The sequence below is a fragment of the Passer domesticus genome, chromosome 5 (genome assembly GCF_036417665.1).
Source record: "Passer domesticus isolate bPasDom1 chromosome 5, bPasDom1.hap1, whole genome shotgun sequence".
Lineage (NCBI taxonomy): Eukaryota > Metazoa > Chordata > Aves > Passeriformes > Passeridae > Passer > Passer domesticus.
Window position 1 is genome coordinate 34,561,530 of NC_087478.1, and position 16,714 is coordinate 34,578,243.

At 42.7% G+C, this 16,714-nt stretch overlaps 1 protein-coding gene across 1 annotated transcript in view; it reads left to right on the forward strand.

Annotated features, from left to right (window-relative positions):
• The first annotated feature begins 10,159 nt into the window (after positions 1-10,159).
• Positions 10,160-16,714, forward strand: part of TRHDE (thyrotropin releasing hormone degrading enzyme) — a 200,991-nt gene continuing 194,436 nt past the window's right edge. The window contains exons 1-2 of the mRNA XM_064419515.1: positions 10,160-10,974; positions 16,404-16,677. Of these exons, the coding sequence (XP_064275585.1) occupies positions 10,160-10,974; positions 16,404-16,677 (1,089 nt within the window). The remainder of the gene's footprint in view (positions 10,975-16,403; positions 16,678-16,714) is intronic.

Sequence of the window (16,714 nt, forward strand, 5' to 3'; positions counted from 1 at the left end):
ACCTGGTAGCTGATCATAGTCTGGGGCTTGGGGAGGAAAAGTGGGGAAAGAGTGATAAGAATAACTGATGCATGGTGGAGTCATGCAGAGATGGCTGTCTCTGTAGCTGTATCCTCTGCAACTGCTGAAATGTGAGCACGGGGTGAAAGCTCTCACCCTTGCTGTGTGTCATTCTTTACTCAACCTCATTGTAACTCCTTTCCTTCCTCCTGTCTTCTCAGTAGAGAAGCATTTGCCCATCGGTGTTTTGCAGTGGGTGGCTGTTCAACTCACAGAGAATTTTGGGACATGATCAGCTATTCCAGACATTGCTATTTCAGTGTTTCCATGGGGTGCAGCATCTAGGCACCATACAGTCATCAATAGCTCTTTTCCTCAAAGGCTTTTCCAGTGTTTGGAGGGGTGAAGTTAGCAAAGGAGCTTTGGAAAAAGGCTGTGGCTGTATTCAGAAGTCAGCTGCTGAGTTTTCTCCAGTCTGGGCTAGTGAGCCAGCTGTTGGACCATCCTTTCTATTGCTTGACCTGAACTTACTGTGTTTGAACTTAGAGAAAGCTGCTGGACACCTATCTACTTGTTGGTAGGGGAGTTTAGTGGGCTTTTCATGCTTGGTAAGGTTCCTTGAACTTCAATGCCTGCTGTGGCATATGCTTCTGTGAAGATCCTTAGTCTCTTTCTGTCTAGGAAATAGCTATATCTGATAATGGGAAACTGTATTTTCTTCTGTCTTATATTTTTTGTCACTTGTTCATGTGTTTTAATTTCAGTAAAACCCAAGATTACCATTTAAAATAAACCCTCTCCTTACCAGAAAGGTTACCTCATATGTGACTGCTTGATTAAATTGAAGAGATTTTCAGGGATGACTTATTTTGCTTTATAAGCCTATATTTAGTAAGAGAGAATGCAAAGGAGCTGGCTAGATAAAAACCAGAATCTGTAAGCTTCAAGTGCTTTTAATGCAGAAAAAATGAGGGCCTATAATGTACAAAAAATTATTTTTCTTGTAGCTTCCAAAACTGTCAGCATTAACAGAAGTAACACAAAGGATTAATGAAAGTAACAAAAAGGGCTCTTTAAAAATTAGAAACATCAGAAACATTCTCCTTGCTTCTTTCAAGAAGATAAACTGACCATAATTCCACTGTCCACAGTTGTCCAAGTAATGAATGAGGAATGTTTGAGCTGTTCTGTAAGGTGAGGGGACAGCTGAGTCATTAGTGTTGTATTAAACAATGCCTATTGTGACCATACTCCAGCCAAGTTTTGATCTGAATGTCCCTTGCAGTACATGTCCCCTGACATTTTTAATTTTTATAATGCTTTTTAATTTCTGTGTTTTATCAGCAGAATGAAAAGCTGGTGTGTGCAAATCCACCCTGAATTTAAGCAAGTATGCTATGATGCTGTATCTGATAATTCATCTTCTCCAAAAATGGGATTAGTGGGAGTTTACAATTATCTAGCTTTACTTCTCTTGAAAAGGTGTTGCAAAATTAATGTCACTAAGATACAAAACCATTTTTTCTCGTGGCAAAAATCACACAAGTCAGAGCTTGCCACTTACATTTTGCAGGGTAAGTTTGATGATTATCCTTTAAATGAACATTGATTTTTTTTTTCTGTAGATCCCATTATTTTCAATCCAGAGAGATTGTTCTGTCTTCTTGCATACCTATTATAAATGAATAGAAAACATTTTCACCATACATTATTGCTTTTTTCTTAAAAAAATAGATGGAATAAACCCTTAAACCAAACCTCTCCCCTTCCCTATGATGTTCTGAATGCCAGATCCAGACTATTCTTAGTGCAGGAGATATTTCTGTGCTTTTATAACTGGCTGACCCACAAGATGGCACTAAAGAGAAAAGTGACAACTTGACTAATAAAAAGTGAAAACCAAAGGCAAAATACCATATGCTGAATCAATATTATTTTAATTAGGAGCATAGTTCCTTTATTGTCAGTTGAATTTTGTGAAAAGCCTTAAAGCTATATAGCAGTGAGGATGGTTCATTGCCCCCATCCCACATCAAAAGTTAAGTTCTTAAAAGAATAAGCAAGACATAGGCTGTCTGCTTATCACAGCTCCAGAATCTTAAAAAAGGTGATTGTGATCAAAAAGTAGTTTAATTAATTTTATTCTCTAAGGAATAAGGAATTCAAATGAACTAAAACCTGAAAACTTCTTTTCAGTCATTAGTCATATTGGTAAGAAATATGACACCAGGAATTGTGTATTGCCTGCACTGTAAATGTATTTTCTTCTGGAATGTTTTGATTGTTTAATTTGTGTCTTTGTTGTTAAGTGCTCTGGTCTTACTTCATAAGCAAATTATTTGAAGCATTGGGTTCTGTGATCAGGAATTTTATACCAAAAGGGGTTAAATCTTGCCACTTTGATGATGAAAATGAATCCTCACCAAAAAACATATTATTAGTAAAACTCTTTTTGAGATCCAAGTTTTACGTGAGTAGTTTAACACTTCTCTAACAAAAAAGTAGCAGCCATGACTACTATAGACTGATCTTTAGAATGCTGACATGAAGCTTACAACATAATGAAAAAATTATATCTGAGTCAATTTTAGGCCTTGAAAACCAGACTAGTTATAATATTTTTAATTTTCCTGAGATGCTTGCCAATGTCATCAGCAGTATTATGGGCGATAGGGGGCAGGAGTTTACTTGCAGGAAAAAACTCAAAATAGTACTAATGCATCAAGAAGAAAATCCTTAAAACAATAATGAAGTATTTGTCTCTGAATTGAGCAGTGTAACAGAATACCGGGCAGTGGGCTCTGGGGCCCATCAAATGATCAGATATATTGGTAATGTATTTTGATCCTTAATGAACTTGCAACTTTACAACCACCCTGGAAATCAAGAGTCACCCGTGGGTAGTTTGAAAGACTTGGATCTAGAATTATTACTAAATAGGATATTTTAATGTATTTTAAATGTTGGTTAAATTATCAGTGCTGCTGCTACATTTAGAATGGTTTTATCACTACAAGTAGTTCCTTGCTTTGTTTTTTGTTTCATTTTTAAAAAATCAATAACTGGCATTCTACATTCAAAGACCTTGTTTGATTTACTCACATTATTCATTTTGTGAGCAAATTGAATCATATAATCCTCAGGATCCCAGTAAAATCAAACCCAGAAAAATTTTGGCTTAAAAGAGCACTGAAACAAACAATCTTGACAGGAAGGGATCTCCTCTTCCCTTTCATAATTTGTGCCCCCTATTTATGACTCCCCTTTGGCAGTTGCTCAATTTTAAAGGCCAGCCCAAAGAAAGTCATGTTCTGGCAGGTACTAAAGTGCTTTCTTGAAATTAATTATAAAATCACAGCAATCATAAACACACTGACTTCTTTCCTTGCGGTCCTTATTCAGAGAAAGTTTGGGATCAAACAGCATTTAGATTGAGGGATGTCACAGTGATTCTGTTTGTAGATGCTTGTGATTGTATCAACAGATCACTCTTGAAGGACTGGCGTGGGCTGATCTTCCCTCTGCTGTAAAAGTTTGGCCACATTTCTGAAAATATTGCTTATTTTATGCTTATGCTGGAAATCTGGCAAATCAAAGATCTCTAAGGGACTTTGATTGTGAAGATCAGGGGAGGTGATCATTGAAGGCTGAGGTGAGTATCAGTGCACATATCGTTTCTTAGGGAGTCCACAGCAGGATACAAAAGATTACTGTGGAGCTGACAAAATACATTCATATTCTCATATAGTGTCTACTAGACACAAATATGGGGCCTGAGGTAGGTGATGGCAAAGCACAAGTATTCTTGCATAAGGTGGGACTATCTAGACAAGATCAATCAGGAGACCCACAAGGAAATATCCATGTTTTTGCCTTGTAAAATGGAAATCGGACATGGAAAGAAACGAAAGAGCATATTATGTTTATAATTACTATAATGTTACAAAACACACAGAACTCTGTATTGAAATCTAATTCCAGAAGTCTGAATATTTATTGTAGAGTTTAAAGGATGAAGAGATTATCCACAGATGTTTTTAAAAATGGGGTTTAATCTAAATTTTAATGGAAGTAAACCCTTGCCTTGCCTACTACAATGTTCCTTGTATTTTTAATGAAAAAGGTTCAGTATATAAGACACAATCGAGACATGTAAATGTTGGTTCTTAACACAATCTGGAGTTTCCACAAATAATTCTTCTTGTCCCCCTGAGACTAACTTCTTACCACTAATTGATTCCAATTAGCCAGTTTTAAGTGTAATTATTCAGTGAAAGAAACAAACACTATTATATCTACACTCTACATTCCACTACTAAAACCATGGCATTATTGAACTTGTGGAGTTGAAATGGTTCATGCTTGGAAAAAAGGTATCTTCAAGAAACTGTGTTTAAAAACACTGAGAAAAAAAACCCCTGTAAATAAGTTGGAATATTCTTTAACTAAAACTTGCTGGTGGAGAATGAGGACTCTTGTTTTCCTTCTTAAATTACTGCTGTAATGAAGAAAAAGAAATATGAGGAAGAAAAAGAAAAATCAGTTGCTGATTAGATGGGGATAAATATGAAAACAGAACATCTGGGGAAAAGAATACATCTCAGACAGCTAAATTGAAAATTTAAAATATTTAGGTCTCATATGAAAGTAGATACTCCTAAAACTTGAGAAAGAAAATGGTGACTTTTGAAAAATGAAAAAGTATTATGACTTTGTAGGGTAGTACTGAGTAGTTTAAAAGGACTGGAATATAAAGGAAGTAAATTCCCCAACAAAGGGTGGCGATGGTGTGATTTCAAGGCACCAGGTGACTGGAAAGCAGCAGGTGCTCACTGGATTCTGGTGGTGCACAGACAATGCTCTCTGGATGCCTCCTCTGATGTTCCTTCCAACTCCAGAGGTGACAGGAAAGCAAGAGGTGATGGTAAGAGAAAAAAGTAGGAGGGGAAGAGAAGGATCAAGGTTACTACAGAGCCCCTTTGTCCTGTGGCAAACTTCTATCTTCTCATTCCATAGGACTTTACCCACAGCACCAAGCCCCTTCCTCATGTATCTGTTCCTTTAAAAAAGGAAACACAAAACTTGTCCAAGATAAAGCCGTACCAAGACATCTGGACATCTCTAGCTATAAACTAAACATAAATAGTGCTTACTGCCAATGAACTCAAATAAGAAAGGTCATTTATACAGATGACATGAGGGTGAAGGAGCAAAAAACAATGGAAAGCATGTTCCTTTTCTTGGGATGTTTAAGCCAGCACAAATCACCGTGTGTCAACTTGTTTTACAATCTAGTGTTTTCACTTTTAATTAGAAAGTCTTTCCCTTAGCATTTTTCTTAGCAGCAATTTTTAAACTAAACAGAAGGTGTATTCCCCAGTGCCATATGTTAAACCTGACATGTTACTGAAAATGTCTTTTGGAAAAAACAAAGCAAAAGAAAACCAACTAAAAAACCACTAAATATAGGACCACTGTTCCACTCCACTCTCTTTGGCCTACTTGTAAGCCTCAAGAGCACACAGCTGTCCCATTAGACAGTATCAATTCTTTGAGGAATTAGTCATGACTGAAAGGCCTATGGATGACAGACTGATAATTTCCTCTTTTGCTTCACTGGCAACCTGTGTAGCTGGAAACAGTCATCCCCCACTTGGTCTTGTAAATAACAGCTAGATGGAAGCTGTGTCTGTGGGGAGTGAGTAGTTCGTAATACTCTGAGAGGTCACCTTGTTGATGTTTTTTGACCAATATATTAGTAGGCTATGAAGTGTAGTCCATTTTAGGACTTAAACAGGAGGGATTAAGACCTATGCGTATCCTTGACTTTAAAGTATGCAAGGAGAATCCAGCTATGACCAGAGAAATGCCTGACTGAGGCTAAAAGGGTCAGTGGAGCACTGACTGATGGCGGCTGATGCAGTCTTCTTTTCTTTCCCCTGTAATTTTTCTCAATATAAATTGTTGATTTTGGGCTTTGTATAGAAGGACACTTTCTGAGCCACTTTTTAAAAATTTTTTAGTTGGTGATTTTTTTTTTTTTGAGTGGTGTCAGTATGATAAAGTCTGTCTGTAAACCTCTGCAATATACAGATGAATGAAGGATGGATCACTTGGAATAAAAAGCAGCCATAGTTAGGCAGACTCAGAAAAAATATAATGTGCCAATCTTTGGGTTGGATGAACTGTACCCAGCTGCATGATATACAATGAAGTTACTCATTTATAGTGCTTTTCTTCCAAGACTGTAAAGCACCAGTGTGAATACTGAGAGGTGTTTGCAATCCTAACGTAACATAAACTACAGCTTTACACGGGTCCCTCATCAGCTCTTTGGGAGCCATGCTATAAGATGGGATAGAATTGGAAACTGTGCTATCTGAAGTTTATCCATGTTTCTTCTGATACTTGTCTAGGGAGGGCCATCTCCATAGAAATTCAGTTAAGGTGAGACACACTCTTTTATTTTGTATGAGTACCTGAAACCCTAGGCTATAAGCTCATAAAATGAGATTGCATACAAGATATTGATGGCCTAGGGGAAGTTTTGAACAACAGGAAGTCATTATCAGGATTTTGCTGAAAAAATGATCCATGATCTGATCTATTTTCAATGGTCTTTGCAGAAAGACCAAAGGAGTTGAAAACTTCAGAGGGAAAACCCATGAAATCCAAGTCTATGTTTATAACCGTGGGCAAATGGAAAAACAAGAATTTTTCCCAGATGTAGAAACAGGTTTTTTTGGGAGCTGCATGCCTTTGTATTTTCTTCAACAAAATGTCTACATATAATGGTACACTAAACTTCTTTCAGAGAGTAGCATTTGAGAACAAATTACAAGTTAATACCTTCTTTGACCTGTATCTGGTCAAGCCATATTTTAGAAACCTGTCATTACTAATATGAAGAAGAGGTTAATCTGGTAATGTGAAGTTTCAGAATGATGGATGAGTCAAGGCTCATGAGCTACTTAACACAATACCTAGCTGCACCTTCTTATTGTAAGTCTCCAGACTGACAAGCCCAAAGAGGAGGGGTTGCAAACCTCTCATTACTTTGTTTCTGCAATGTTGAAATTTGGAGGTGAATCTAGACAGCCTTAATTCCCACCACACATGCCTTGTGTCAGTTTTTGGGGTGCTATTACAACTTGTCTTAAAAGGAATCAGTCTCATGGCTCCTTGTTAGCATGCAACTTAAACCTTTTACATACCCTCTCTCATACTGACCCTTCAATTTATATACTAATATTGTTGAAGCTAAATTGCGTGACTAACTCCCTTGGCAGAGCTTGGAAGATTTTAGCCTGGAGAGTTATGTATTTGTTATCTGTACATCAAGATGGCCAGAATGATGCTCCTGTGCTGTAACACACACACACACACACCTGTATCTCCCTCTTTAAAAGAGGCAGATCTGGTTAGCCCAACTGCCTGCTACTCGTCACTTTTCTGAGAAGGCTTCAAAAAAACTGTAACCTGTGAAACTTGTAACTATCCAACTGTATTTAATTAAAATTATTAAAAGTTAGAAACGCTTATAAATGGAATATAATGTACCACTTTATTCCAGGTTACTTCTACTCTTGAATTGCATCTTTGCCTGAACATCTCCCTGCACTGCTGACAGGAACAAACATAACTGAAAGTGCAGTTCAGAGAGAGACAGAGGAAAACACTGCCTATTTTACTAATGCCTGATACTGACAGCCTGCACACAAAATCTTAAAAGCACTCGGGCACTTCCTTTTGTGCCCACTTTTAAAGGGTTTAATGAAACATATAGAAACTGACATTTTAAACCTGTAGCTTTGGACGTTATTTTGCCATGTCAGTTCCTTTTTCTTTTTTTTCCAAATCACATAGCAATAGTTTTCTACCTTTCTACATCAACTTCAGTCAACAAATAATGAAGACGGTTTTTGGATAATAAAATGCTTCTGTTCTGTGACTTGTTCTAACAGGTGGACAGCCAAATATCACCACAGGAAATATGAGGCAATGCTAATTATTGAGGAAAATCTCAGTCCTCCTAGGACATACAAACACAATTATCAAATGTATAAACAAACCTCTTATTAAACATTGTTAAGATTAAAAACCTTTTTTAGACTGTGCTGCAAGATAAAAATAAAGGCTAATTTCTTTCCAGAGACAGTAGACCTGAATACAATCCTTCTATAGGACTATATAAGGAAGGTAGCAAACTCCTTATACTGAAACTGGTAATCCTTAACTGGTTTGAGTGTCAATAAATGATAATTTGTATTCTGCAACAGCATGCAAAGTGATGTAACACTTCTTGAAGATGTCGAAGATTCAGGACAAAGAAAGATTAGGCACTTCCTCTTGAAGTAAAATGGCTAATATATCACATTTAATTAAACTCTTCAGATTTGCTTTGCTTATGAAAGAAGTGCAGGACCTGATTTTTATTTTTTGTTCTTTTCACTATGGAAAGTAAGGCCTTTATCCTGTGAATTGTTATGTATGCATTTAACTTGATGTACAGCATATATTCCCATAGATTCCACAGGACTGAATGCCAAAGATAGACACATCTGTGACTGCTTACAAGATTGGAGCTGAAGAGCTTCAAAAGAGAAAATGAACAGAGATAGTTTTTGAAGTATGCAAGCAAAATAAGGGGAACAGAGATGCTTTCAGACATTGATCTAGATCATTGCTGTATATATTAATTCTGTGTGTTTGCAGATCCTATGTACAAAAGTTTGGGTGCAGGTGGAAAAAGTAGGCTCATGCGGTTTTCCAGACATGGGTTCACTCCTAGAGGTACTCAAGGCAAGTGTTGCTGTATTATCGCAGGCAGCATTTAACAAATCTTTAAATCCCTCCAGCTGAGGGGTGGGGGTTCAGCACCGGCAGGAAGGAGAGTAAGAGAGACAGTCCTGGGGCCGCGGAGTAACGGCAGGGGGATTTCTGAAAGTACCTGCCAACGCTTACGGCGCGATTTTTTTTTTTCTGGGCATATGAATCCTATCGATTTAAGTAGGAGTATTTATCTTTTCCTGAGCTCCATCCTCACGTTAGTATGACAGCACTATTGTCGTTCAAACACACAGTCGGCGGCTCTTTATTAAGTCTCTATAAATATGACACAGTAAGGGCATTCAATATTTATGTGGAGAGCACACGCATTGGTGTGTAATCCCGGGCAGTCCTGCGGCTCTGAGGCTTTGCAGCGTCCCCACTCCCGGCGCAGCCCGGCCCTCGCCCTCCGCCCGCCCCGGCCGGGGCTCCCTCCGCCGCCTCAGCGACCTCCCCCGGAGCCGCCGCGTGTGACACACCGGAGAAAAGCCTCCCTCGTCCCCGCGTCGCCCCCGCCTCCCGCCCCCGCCCGCTCCCCCGGGGCGCCGCCGTCACCGCCGGCAGCCGGAGCAGCCGCTGAAGCCGAGGGGCGGCGGGGCTTGCCCGCCTCTCCCCCTTCCCATCCTTTCCCTTCCCTCGCCTCTCCCCGGTGCCTATATATAGCCGCCTCTGCTCGAGCCAGCCGGGAGATTGCTCTGTACCTGCAGGAGACAGGAAAGAGAAAATAAGAGGAGCGACTCTCCGGAGCCTGACCCGCTATCAGGAGCGGGAGGAGGACGGGCCCGGCCCGCGCCGCTGTCCGGTGCCACCGCCCCCCGGTGCCGGGCGAGCCCCGCGGGGACGGGCCGACCTGCGCGGCGGCGCCCCGGGGGCGCGCATGGCTCGGGCGCTGCCGGGGCCGGGCGAGGAGCCCGACCCCGGCCCCGGCGGCTCGGGACGCGGGGGAAAGAGAGCTCCCTGCGGACGGCGGCGCTAGCGGGGGGGCCGGAGCGGCAGAGCCCTCCCCCCTGGCGCCGAGGTGCGCTCGGCAGCATGTGCTGAAGTGCCCCGCAGAAGCCGCACAAGTTGCCTGCGCGCCGTGACCCGGCAGCCGGACGGCGGGGAGCGCCCGCCGCCTCTTGCCTGACCCGACCCGACCTCGTCCCGTTCCGCTCCCCGAGGGCTGCTCCCCCGCGGGGCTCCCGGCGGCCAGGGTGATGCGGCTCGTTGGGAAGTGAGAGACGGTGCGTCCCACGCGGGCCGAGGGCCCCCCTGCCTCGGAGTCTCCCATGCTTTCGGGGCCCCCTCGGGTGCCCGCGGCCCCGCGGGAGGCGGGGGCGGCGCTGCCGTGATGGCCCTGGAGGAGAAGCGGGAGAAGCGTCCGCCCGTCACCCCCATGATGATCGAGGAGGAGGCCGCCTTGCGGAACGGCAGCCGGGGGCTGCCGCCGGGACCCTGGGCCGAGGCGGCGGGGCCGAGACCCCGCACCACGGAGCGGCACATCGCCGTGCACAAGCGCCTGGTGCTGGGCTTCGCTGTCTCCATCCTAGCGCTGCTGGCGGTGACCATGATCGCCGTGCTGCTCAGCGTCCGCTTCGAGGAGTGCGGCGCCGCCGCCGACGGTCCGCCGCGGGCCGGCGGCAACGGGAGCCTCTCGGGGGTAGCCCGGCAGCCGCCCGGTGCGGGGCAACCCCTCGACCGGCCGGAGGAGGAGGCGCGGGGCGGGGAAGCGGCGGAGGAAGAGGAGGAGGAGGAGGAGGAGGAGTGGCAGCGGCGGCGGGAGCTGCCGCCCTGGGCTCGGCCGCGGCTGCCGCGGCACCTGCGGCCGCTGCACTACAACCTGATGCTGAGCGCCTTCATGGAGAACTTCACCTTCAGCGGGGAGGTGAACGTGCAGCTGGAGGTGCGTAACGCCAGCCGCTACATCGTGCTGCACGCCCACCGCATGCACATCGAGGCGGTCCGCGTGGCCGAGGACAAGCTGGCCGGTGGTGTGCGGGTGGCCCGCACCTTCTTCTACCCCCAGACCCAGGTGTTCGTCGTGGTCCTCAACCGCAGCCTGGAGGTGCAGAGAAGTTACAACCTTAAGATCATCTACAACGCCCTCATCGAGAACGAGCTGCTGGGCTTCTTCCGCAGCTCCTACGTCCTCCACGGCGAGCGCAGGTAGCGGACGGGCCGCGTCGCCTCAAACCCAACTCGGTCCGAAGTTGGCGGCCCCCGCGCCAACTTCGCGTCGGGCGGCGCTAGGACCCGGCGGCCGCGGCGCCGCCAGGCGGGTGATGCCGCGGGCTCCGCGCTGCCCGGCCCCGCTGCCGAAGGGTGCGGGGCTCGGCCGGCTGCCCGGGCAGGGGGCTACGGCGGGGGGAACGGCCGCCAAGGCCGGTGGCTGGTGAGCGCAGGCCAGGCCTCGCATCCCCCGCCCCCTCTCTCTGGTCATCTCCGTAGGGCTCGGCTGTCAGAGCAGAGATGCGGAGGTTCTCGGGGACGGCGAGCCTTTGCCCGCTCCAAGCCACCGGCCGGTGTCGTGAGACAGCCGTGAGAGCGGCTGGAGGGCGGCCGAGGCTGAGGGACTGCGCGGGAGCGAGCGGGGGCGGGCGGAGCTGCTGCGGGGCGGTGCGGGCCGGGGTTAGCCGGGGCCGGGGTTAGCGGGGGCCGCCGGCAGGTGAGCGGAGCGCCCCGCCTGCACGGCCCGCCTGCGCGGGAGGGCTGCGGGAGCGGCCGCGGGTCGGGAGATGCCCCAGCGCAGCTTGGGGACGGACGGTGGCAAGGAGCAAACTTGCAAGGGGGCCACCAGTGAAGCAGACCGTCCGCTGGGTCCTTGTCAGGGCAGAGGCTCCGTGTCTGTTTCACACCGTGTCTGTTTCACACGGCTGCCGTGTGCCCTCGTATGACAGAGCCTTGTCAAGTTACAAATAGCAGCGAGACTTCTGTTTGGTTTTTTTTTTTTTTTGTTTTTTTTTTTTTTTTTTTTTCTGTTTGGCAAAGCAAAAACCATGGTGGGATGCGTTTTCACATGAGGTGAATAGGTTTACAGTACTGCTGGGTCGCGGCAGATTTACACCCTGTGACCCGGCAAACCTGAGTCATTTGCGGGCAGAGCAAGATTCAGTCTTGTTCTGTGTTTACTCATGTAGTTAAAGCCCCTCGGGTCCCTGTCTAGGCCCTTGTTGCGGTAAGCAGTGTTACTGTGCAGGGCCCCGTTTAGGCAGTCACAGAGGCTTTCTTTTTAAAGAAGGTGTTTTCTAACTCCATTGAGGCTTTGTAATGGAAAAGAAAGGCAAGGGTGGACTTTTTGATAGTTCTGGCATGGTTTATAATTTTAGAATTGGATTCTTTTTAAGCTGTCCTTTCTTGAAATATCTGCACAGTGACAGGTTTTCTTTGCCTGAATCTTACTGTTTTAGATTGTGGAAACAATCTAAGTGAAACAAAGATTTTATAGTTGGAAGAACTGGGCAAAAATATTAAGACATGAAAAGCATCCTCACCAACACAATTAAGTCAAAAGCCCTTTTGTTAAAACATATTTTCATTACTATGATTACTGACAATTTTCAAAAGCCTGATATTAGAACCGCAAGCAGGATCGAAATTAAGTTTTTGCAATTTGTCATCAGAGTGAAATAAAAAGGAAATTTGAAAAAGCACAGTTGTAAGAAAAGATGTGGATAAAATGCCTTTTGTCACGGTTGACTGAATGGTTGGGGTAATAGAGAGTTCTTACAGACCTGTATTGAAATGGGCAAATCAGAAAACAAAATACTGTTAACAGCAGGGGGTATGATTCACTTTACAAATCTGAGAAGTTATTTAAGCAGTTATTATTCTCATGTACTTTGACTTCGTGTAGGAATAATTGAACTGTCAAATAGGTGTGGCAGTGACATTTCTCCAGAGCTGCTGTACTACACTTTGATACTGATCCCCAAGTTGAGATTTAGAAACCATCACCCACAAAAAAAAGGTCTATTCACTGTTTCAGTCATCACGACAGTTTAAGACACAGGGCGGAAGGTGATGGTAAAATGTTTTTTGCCGTGCTCTGTGTGTAACTTTTCAGATATAAATTACTTTGTTTTCAATACACTTAAGTATAGTCATGGGCAAAATACTTACCTTATGTAAGGTAGCATTGCTATATTGAAATCAGTGTCATGTTCTTCCTTTACACCAGCTCACTTACATTTCTTTCAGTAAAACATTTTTATAACTGTAGTCATTGCATGGTTGTAGTTTCAGGTGTTAAATAGAAAAAGTCTTTTTCTGTCACAGGGTTAATGACTCACTGTAGTATAAAGTGAATAATACCCATTCCAAACCAGGGAACTTTTTTTGGTCAGAGAGTGCTTTTACAGTAACAGTTTGCATTCTGATTAATAACCCGTTTTTTAATATGTTACATATAACCGTTTTTGGTCCTCAAACACAGACAGCTTCTGTTAATGATAGACAGACTTGCATGCTCTGGGAGACCTTGCTGTTCCAGCAGGGCTTTGATTTTTTGACATCTTTATATTCAGTTAAAGTATATCAGCCTCATTGGCGTAGTACTTGCTGTAAAAGGGTCCAAACCATCATTTTTCACTTCTGTTGTACATGAAGAGCAAATAACTCTGGTGTGAGGCATCACAAACTAATATTTTCACTTTATGATTTTTTTCCCCTAAAGTTAGTTTCTCTGGCCTTCTCAGGTCAACATTGTAAATCAGCCTGAAATGTAAAAGCTATGATATTTATTTTCTGACTGAAATCTTTCCTACTCTACTTGAAATGTAAAATGCAAGTGATATGCTACAAATTTACTTTGCATTATGTGCTAGAATTTACTGACATTAATCAACAGAAATATAATACAGCACTACTGTAGGAAGATGCAGGTATAATATAATGAACATTAAAGTTTGGCATAAGTGAAAAAGAAAAAAAAATTCTTATATCACACAGAGAAAACAAAGACATATTCTTTAATCTTGTAACAACTAAGAAGTCAAAATAGGTTATTGAGGAAACACATCTTCCTTTAATACACAAGATGGAATTAAAACACCTTCAAGTTACTGCCATGGATATTCTGAGAAGACAGACTGTGAGCCTGTCATTCCCTCAAGTAAAACCTTTTGTGGTGATATTTTTGGGAACAGGAGGTAAAAGTGTTGGTACCCAGAGAGGGTGTAAAGGGAAGGATGAAATAGTCAAACTGCCCTTCACTTTTGGCATGCTGTAGAAGTCTGCTTGTTTTACTTGAGCACAGAGCGAAATAGATAAACAATGTTTTGAGTTTAGCTTGTTTGTTTTCTTTAAATAGTTAGGGGTTTTTTAAGCAGTTTTAAGATTTTGTTTGTTTTGCTTTATGGCACAGCCAGCAAATCGATGTTTGATAGTAATGCACATGTTCTAGATATTACTATTATTGGTAGTTGGTGTATTTTTAGTATGAAGTATTGACTGCCCTGTGTTTGCCCAGTTATGTCTATGTGGATATATCTATCTCTGAAAACACAGAAGATGAAGAGTTTACCAGGGTTTATTAGCCTGGTGAAGGGATTGTGTCAGTGGCCTAATATATATTAAAAGATGACTGATAAGATCTCTGGGATGTGGGGTGAATATGTGGAGAGGGGACAAGGGAAAGCTTCCTTATTTAGAGGGGATCACAGTACAGCCACTCTTTCCTAAGTACATGTTTACATGTGTGTCGGAGCTCATTAAAATCGTTCATTGCAGAGGAAAGTTCATCATTCTTGCTTTGTTAATAACTCGCCAGTACAGTTTTCCATGCTCACTTGAAGCTTCTGTTGATGTCTGTATCTGTTTAGAGTGTGCCTAGAATACAGAATCAGGTCCACTTGAAATACTTTGCATATAAATTAAGTTGCTTTGCTTCATTTAATTGTCTGATTTGGCTTTGTTGCAGTAGTGCAAATCCACTGATATGGGAGTTTTTTGGATTAACAGGGATATCTGGTACCAACTTTTTACCTTAGATTCAGCAATCTTATCCAAAATGCTGGTTTTAGTAATCTCTGTTTTGTAATGAGGCAAGAAAAATGTGAATTAGCCAAAAAAGGCTTTTTATTTTAGAAAGAAGACCAGTGGTAACTGCTGGAGTGGTGGAAAATTTTTTCAAGTCTAAAAAAAGTTACCCTTATTGAAAATGTATATCTAGTTCTATGAAGCGCTATAGCAAGAAGAAGGTGTAACGTTTCAATTAAATTATTTCTTCATTGCCTCCAAAATATGTGTAAAACCCAAAAAAGTTTTAGAAAAAGTTAATTACATACTTCTGTTTCCCTGTAGGGAACCTATGTTTTTGCTCTGTTAATGTTAGAGTATCATATTGCAGGTTAATGGTTATATACTGATTAATAATAGGTGCCACCATTTTCATTATGTCAAAGCTGTCCACCCATCCTTTTCCCTCAGAGGAATAACAGATGATTAGTCAGCCTCTATAGTGTTGATAAATGTTTGCCTGGTATTTAAAATTGCACAGTTATTTTCACAGATGAAACCTTGGAAGGTGAGACAGGAATCAAAAAGCCTACATACATGCTACCTTCACATTTACATTACACTGGCCCATGGTAATTTTCTCATTCTACATGCCTGCAGAAAATACTCTTACCAAACTCCATAATTCAGCCTTTTAAGTTTAGCTTCTTGTTTCTGCAAAAAGATCATGAGCTTTCTCCAAATGTGTAAGTACATGTTTCCATCCAGAAAGCTTGCTATTCTGTATCTGGATCAAAATGTATTTGGTTCCAAAGAAAATAGTTACAACTTGACAAGTTTTATTGTCAAGCTAAAGCCTTCCCATGCTTCCCATAGGTGCTTAGTAAATATCTTTACCTCCTTCAGAGATCTTTCCAAAATTTGACCCATTAACTGAGAACATGGATTTGCTTTCTATAAAATACACCAGAAAAGAAAAGCACATGTAGAAGAATAGTGAAATACTTTGTGCTGTTTTAATAATTTGCTTGCATTTGTGATTCTGCAAAGCTCACAGAATGGTTTTTTTGGAGGTGCACAGACACAGCAGTGCTATTTAGTACTGTGTCCCAGACCTGCATGCAGCTGGTAGAGAAGTAATCAGCTGTGGAAAACAATGACCCTCCTGAGTGCGCTGTGTGACCGTAAGTTCTCGTGCCCAAAGAAAGGTAAAGCGCCCTGTCAGTGTCTCAGGGCAGAGTGAATTCCCTGAAGGCTCTTAAATCCTGGTTTGAACTGAGTGTGCTTGTTTTACATTGTGTAACCAACAGTGGCTTGCTTTTTTCCTCACATACTGATGAATAATATTGTGAGAACCTGAAGTTTGATGCAAGGGAAGGGTTGATTTCTTTAGTGTTAGTGTGGTGTCTACAAATTTGTAGGAAATTTGTAGACCATTAATTTCTATCTATTGCATTGCAGTAGGGGTAGAAGAAAATGATCAGGCAGTGTTCAAACACCATATATTTTGTGTATTATAGTTGTAATTATTTCCGCCTTTAAACCACAATGGTCAAGCAGTGTCTGATTTTGTATGTCTGTAAATCAAGTGCTAGGCACAGTTAGTAATCTTTTTTTATTTTTGTTTTCTGCTTTTCTAGGTTTCTTGGTGTTACGCAGTTTTCTCCTACTCATGCCAGAAAAGCCTTTCCTTGCTTTGACGAGCCCATCTACAAGGCCACATTCAAAATCAGCATCAGACATCAAGCGACTTACTTATCTTTGTCCAACATGCCAGTTGAAACTTCTGTTTTTGAAGAAGATGGGTGGGTTACAGATCACTTTTCACAGACCCCTCTCATGTCCACCTATTACCTGGCTTGGGCAGTGTGCAATTTTACATACCGGGAAACTGTCACCAAGAGTGGAGTAGTTGTAAGTATTTCTAATGTACCAAAAACATTTCAATATT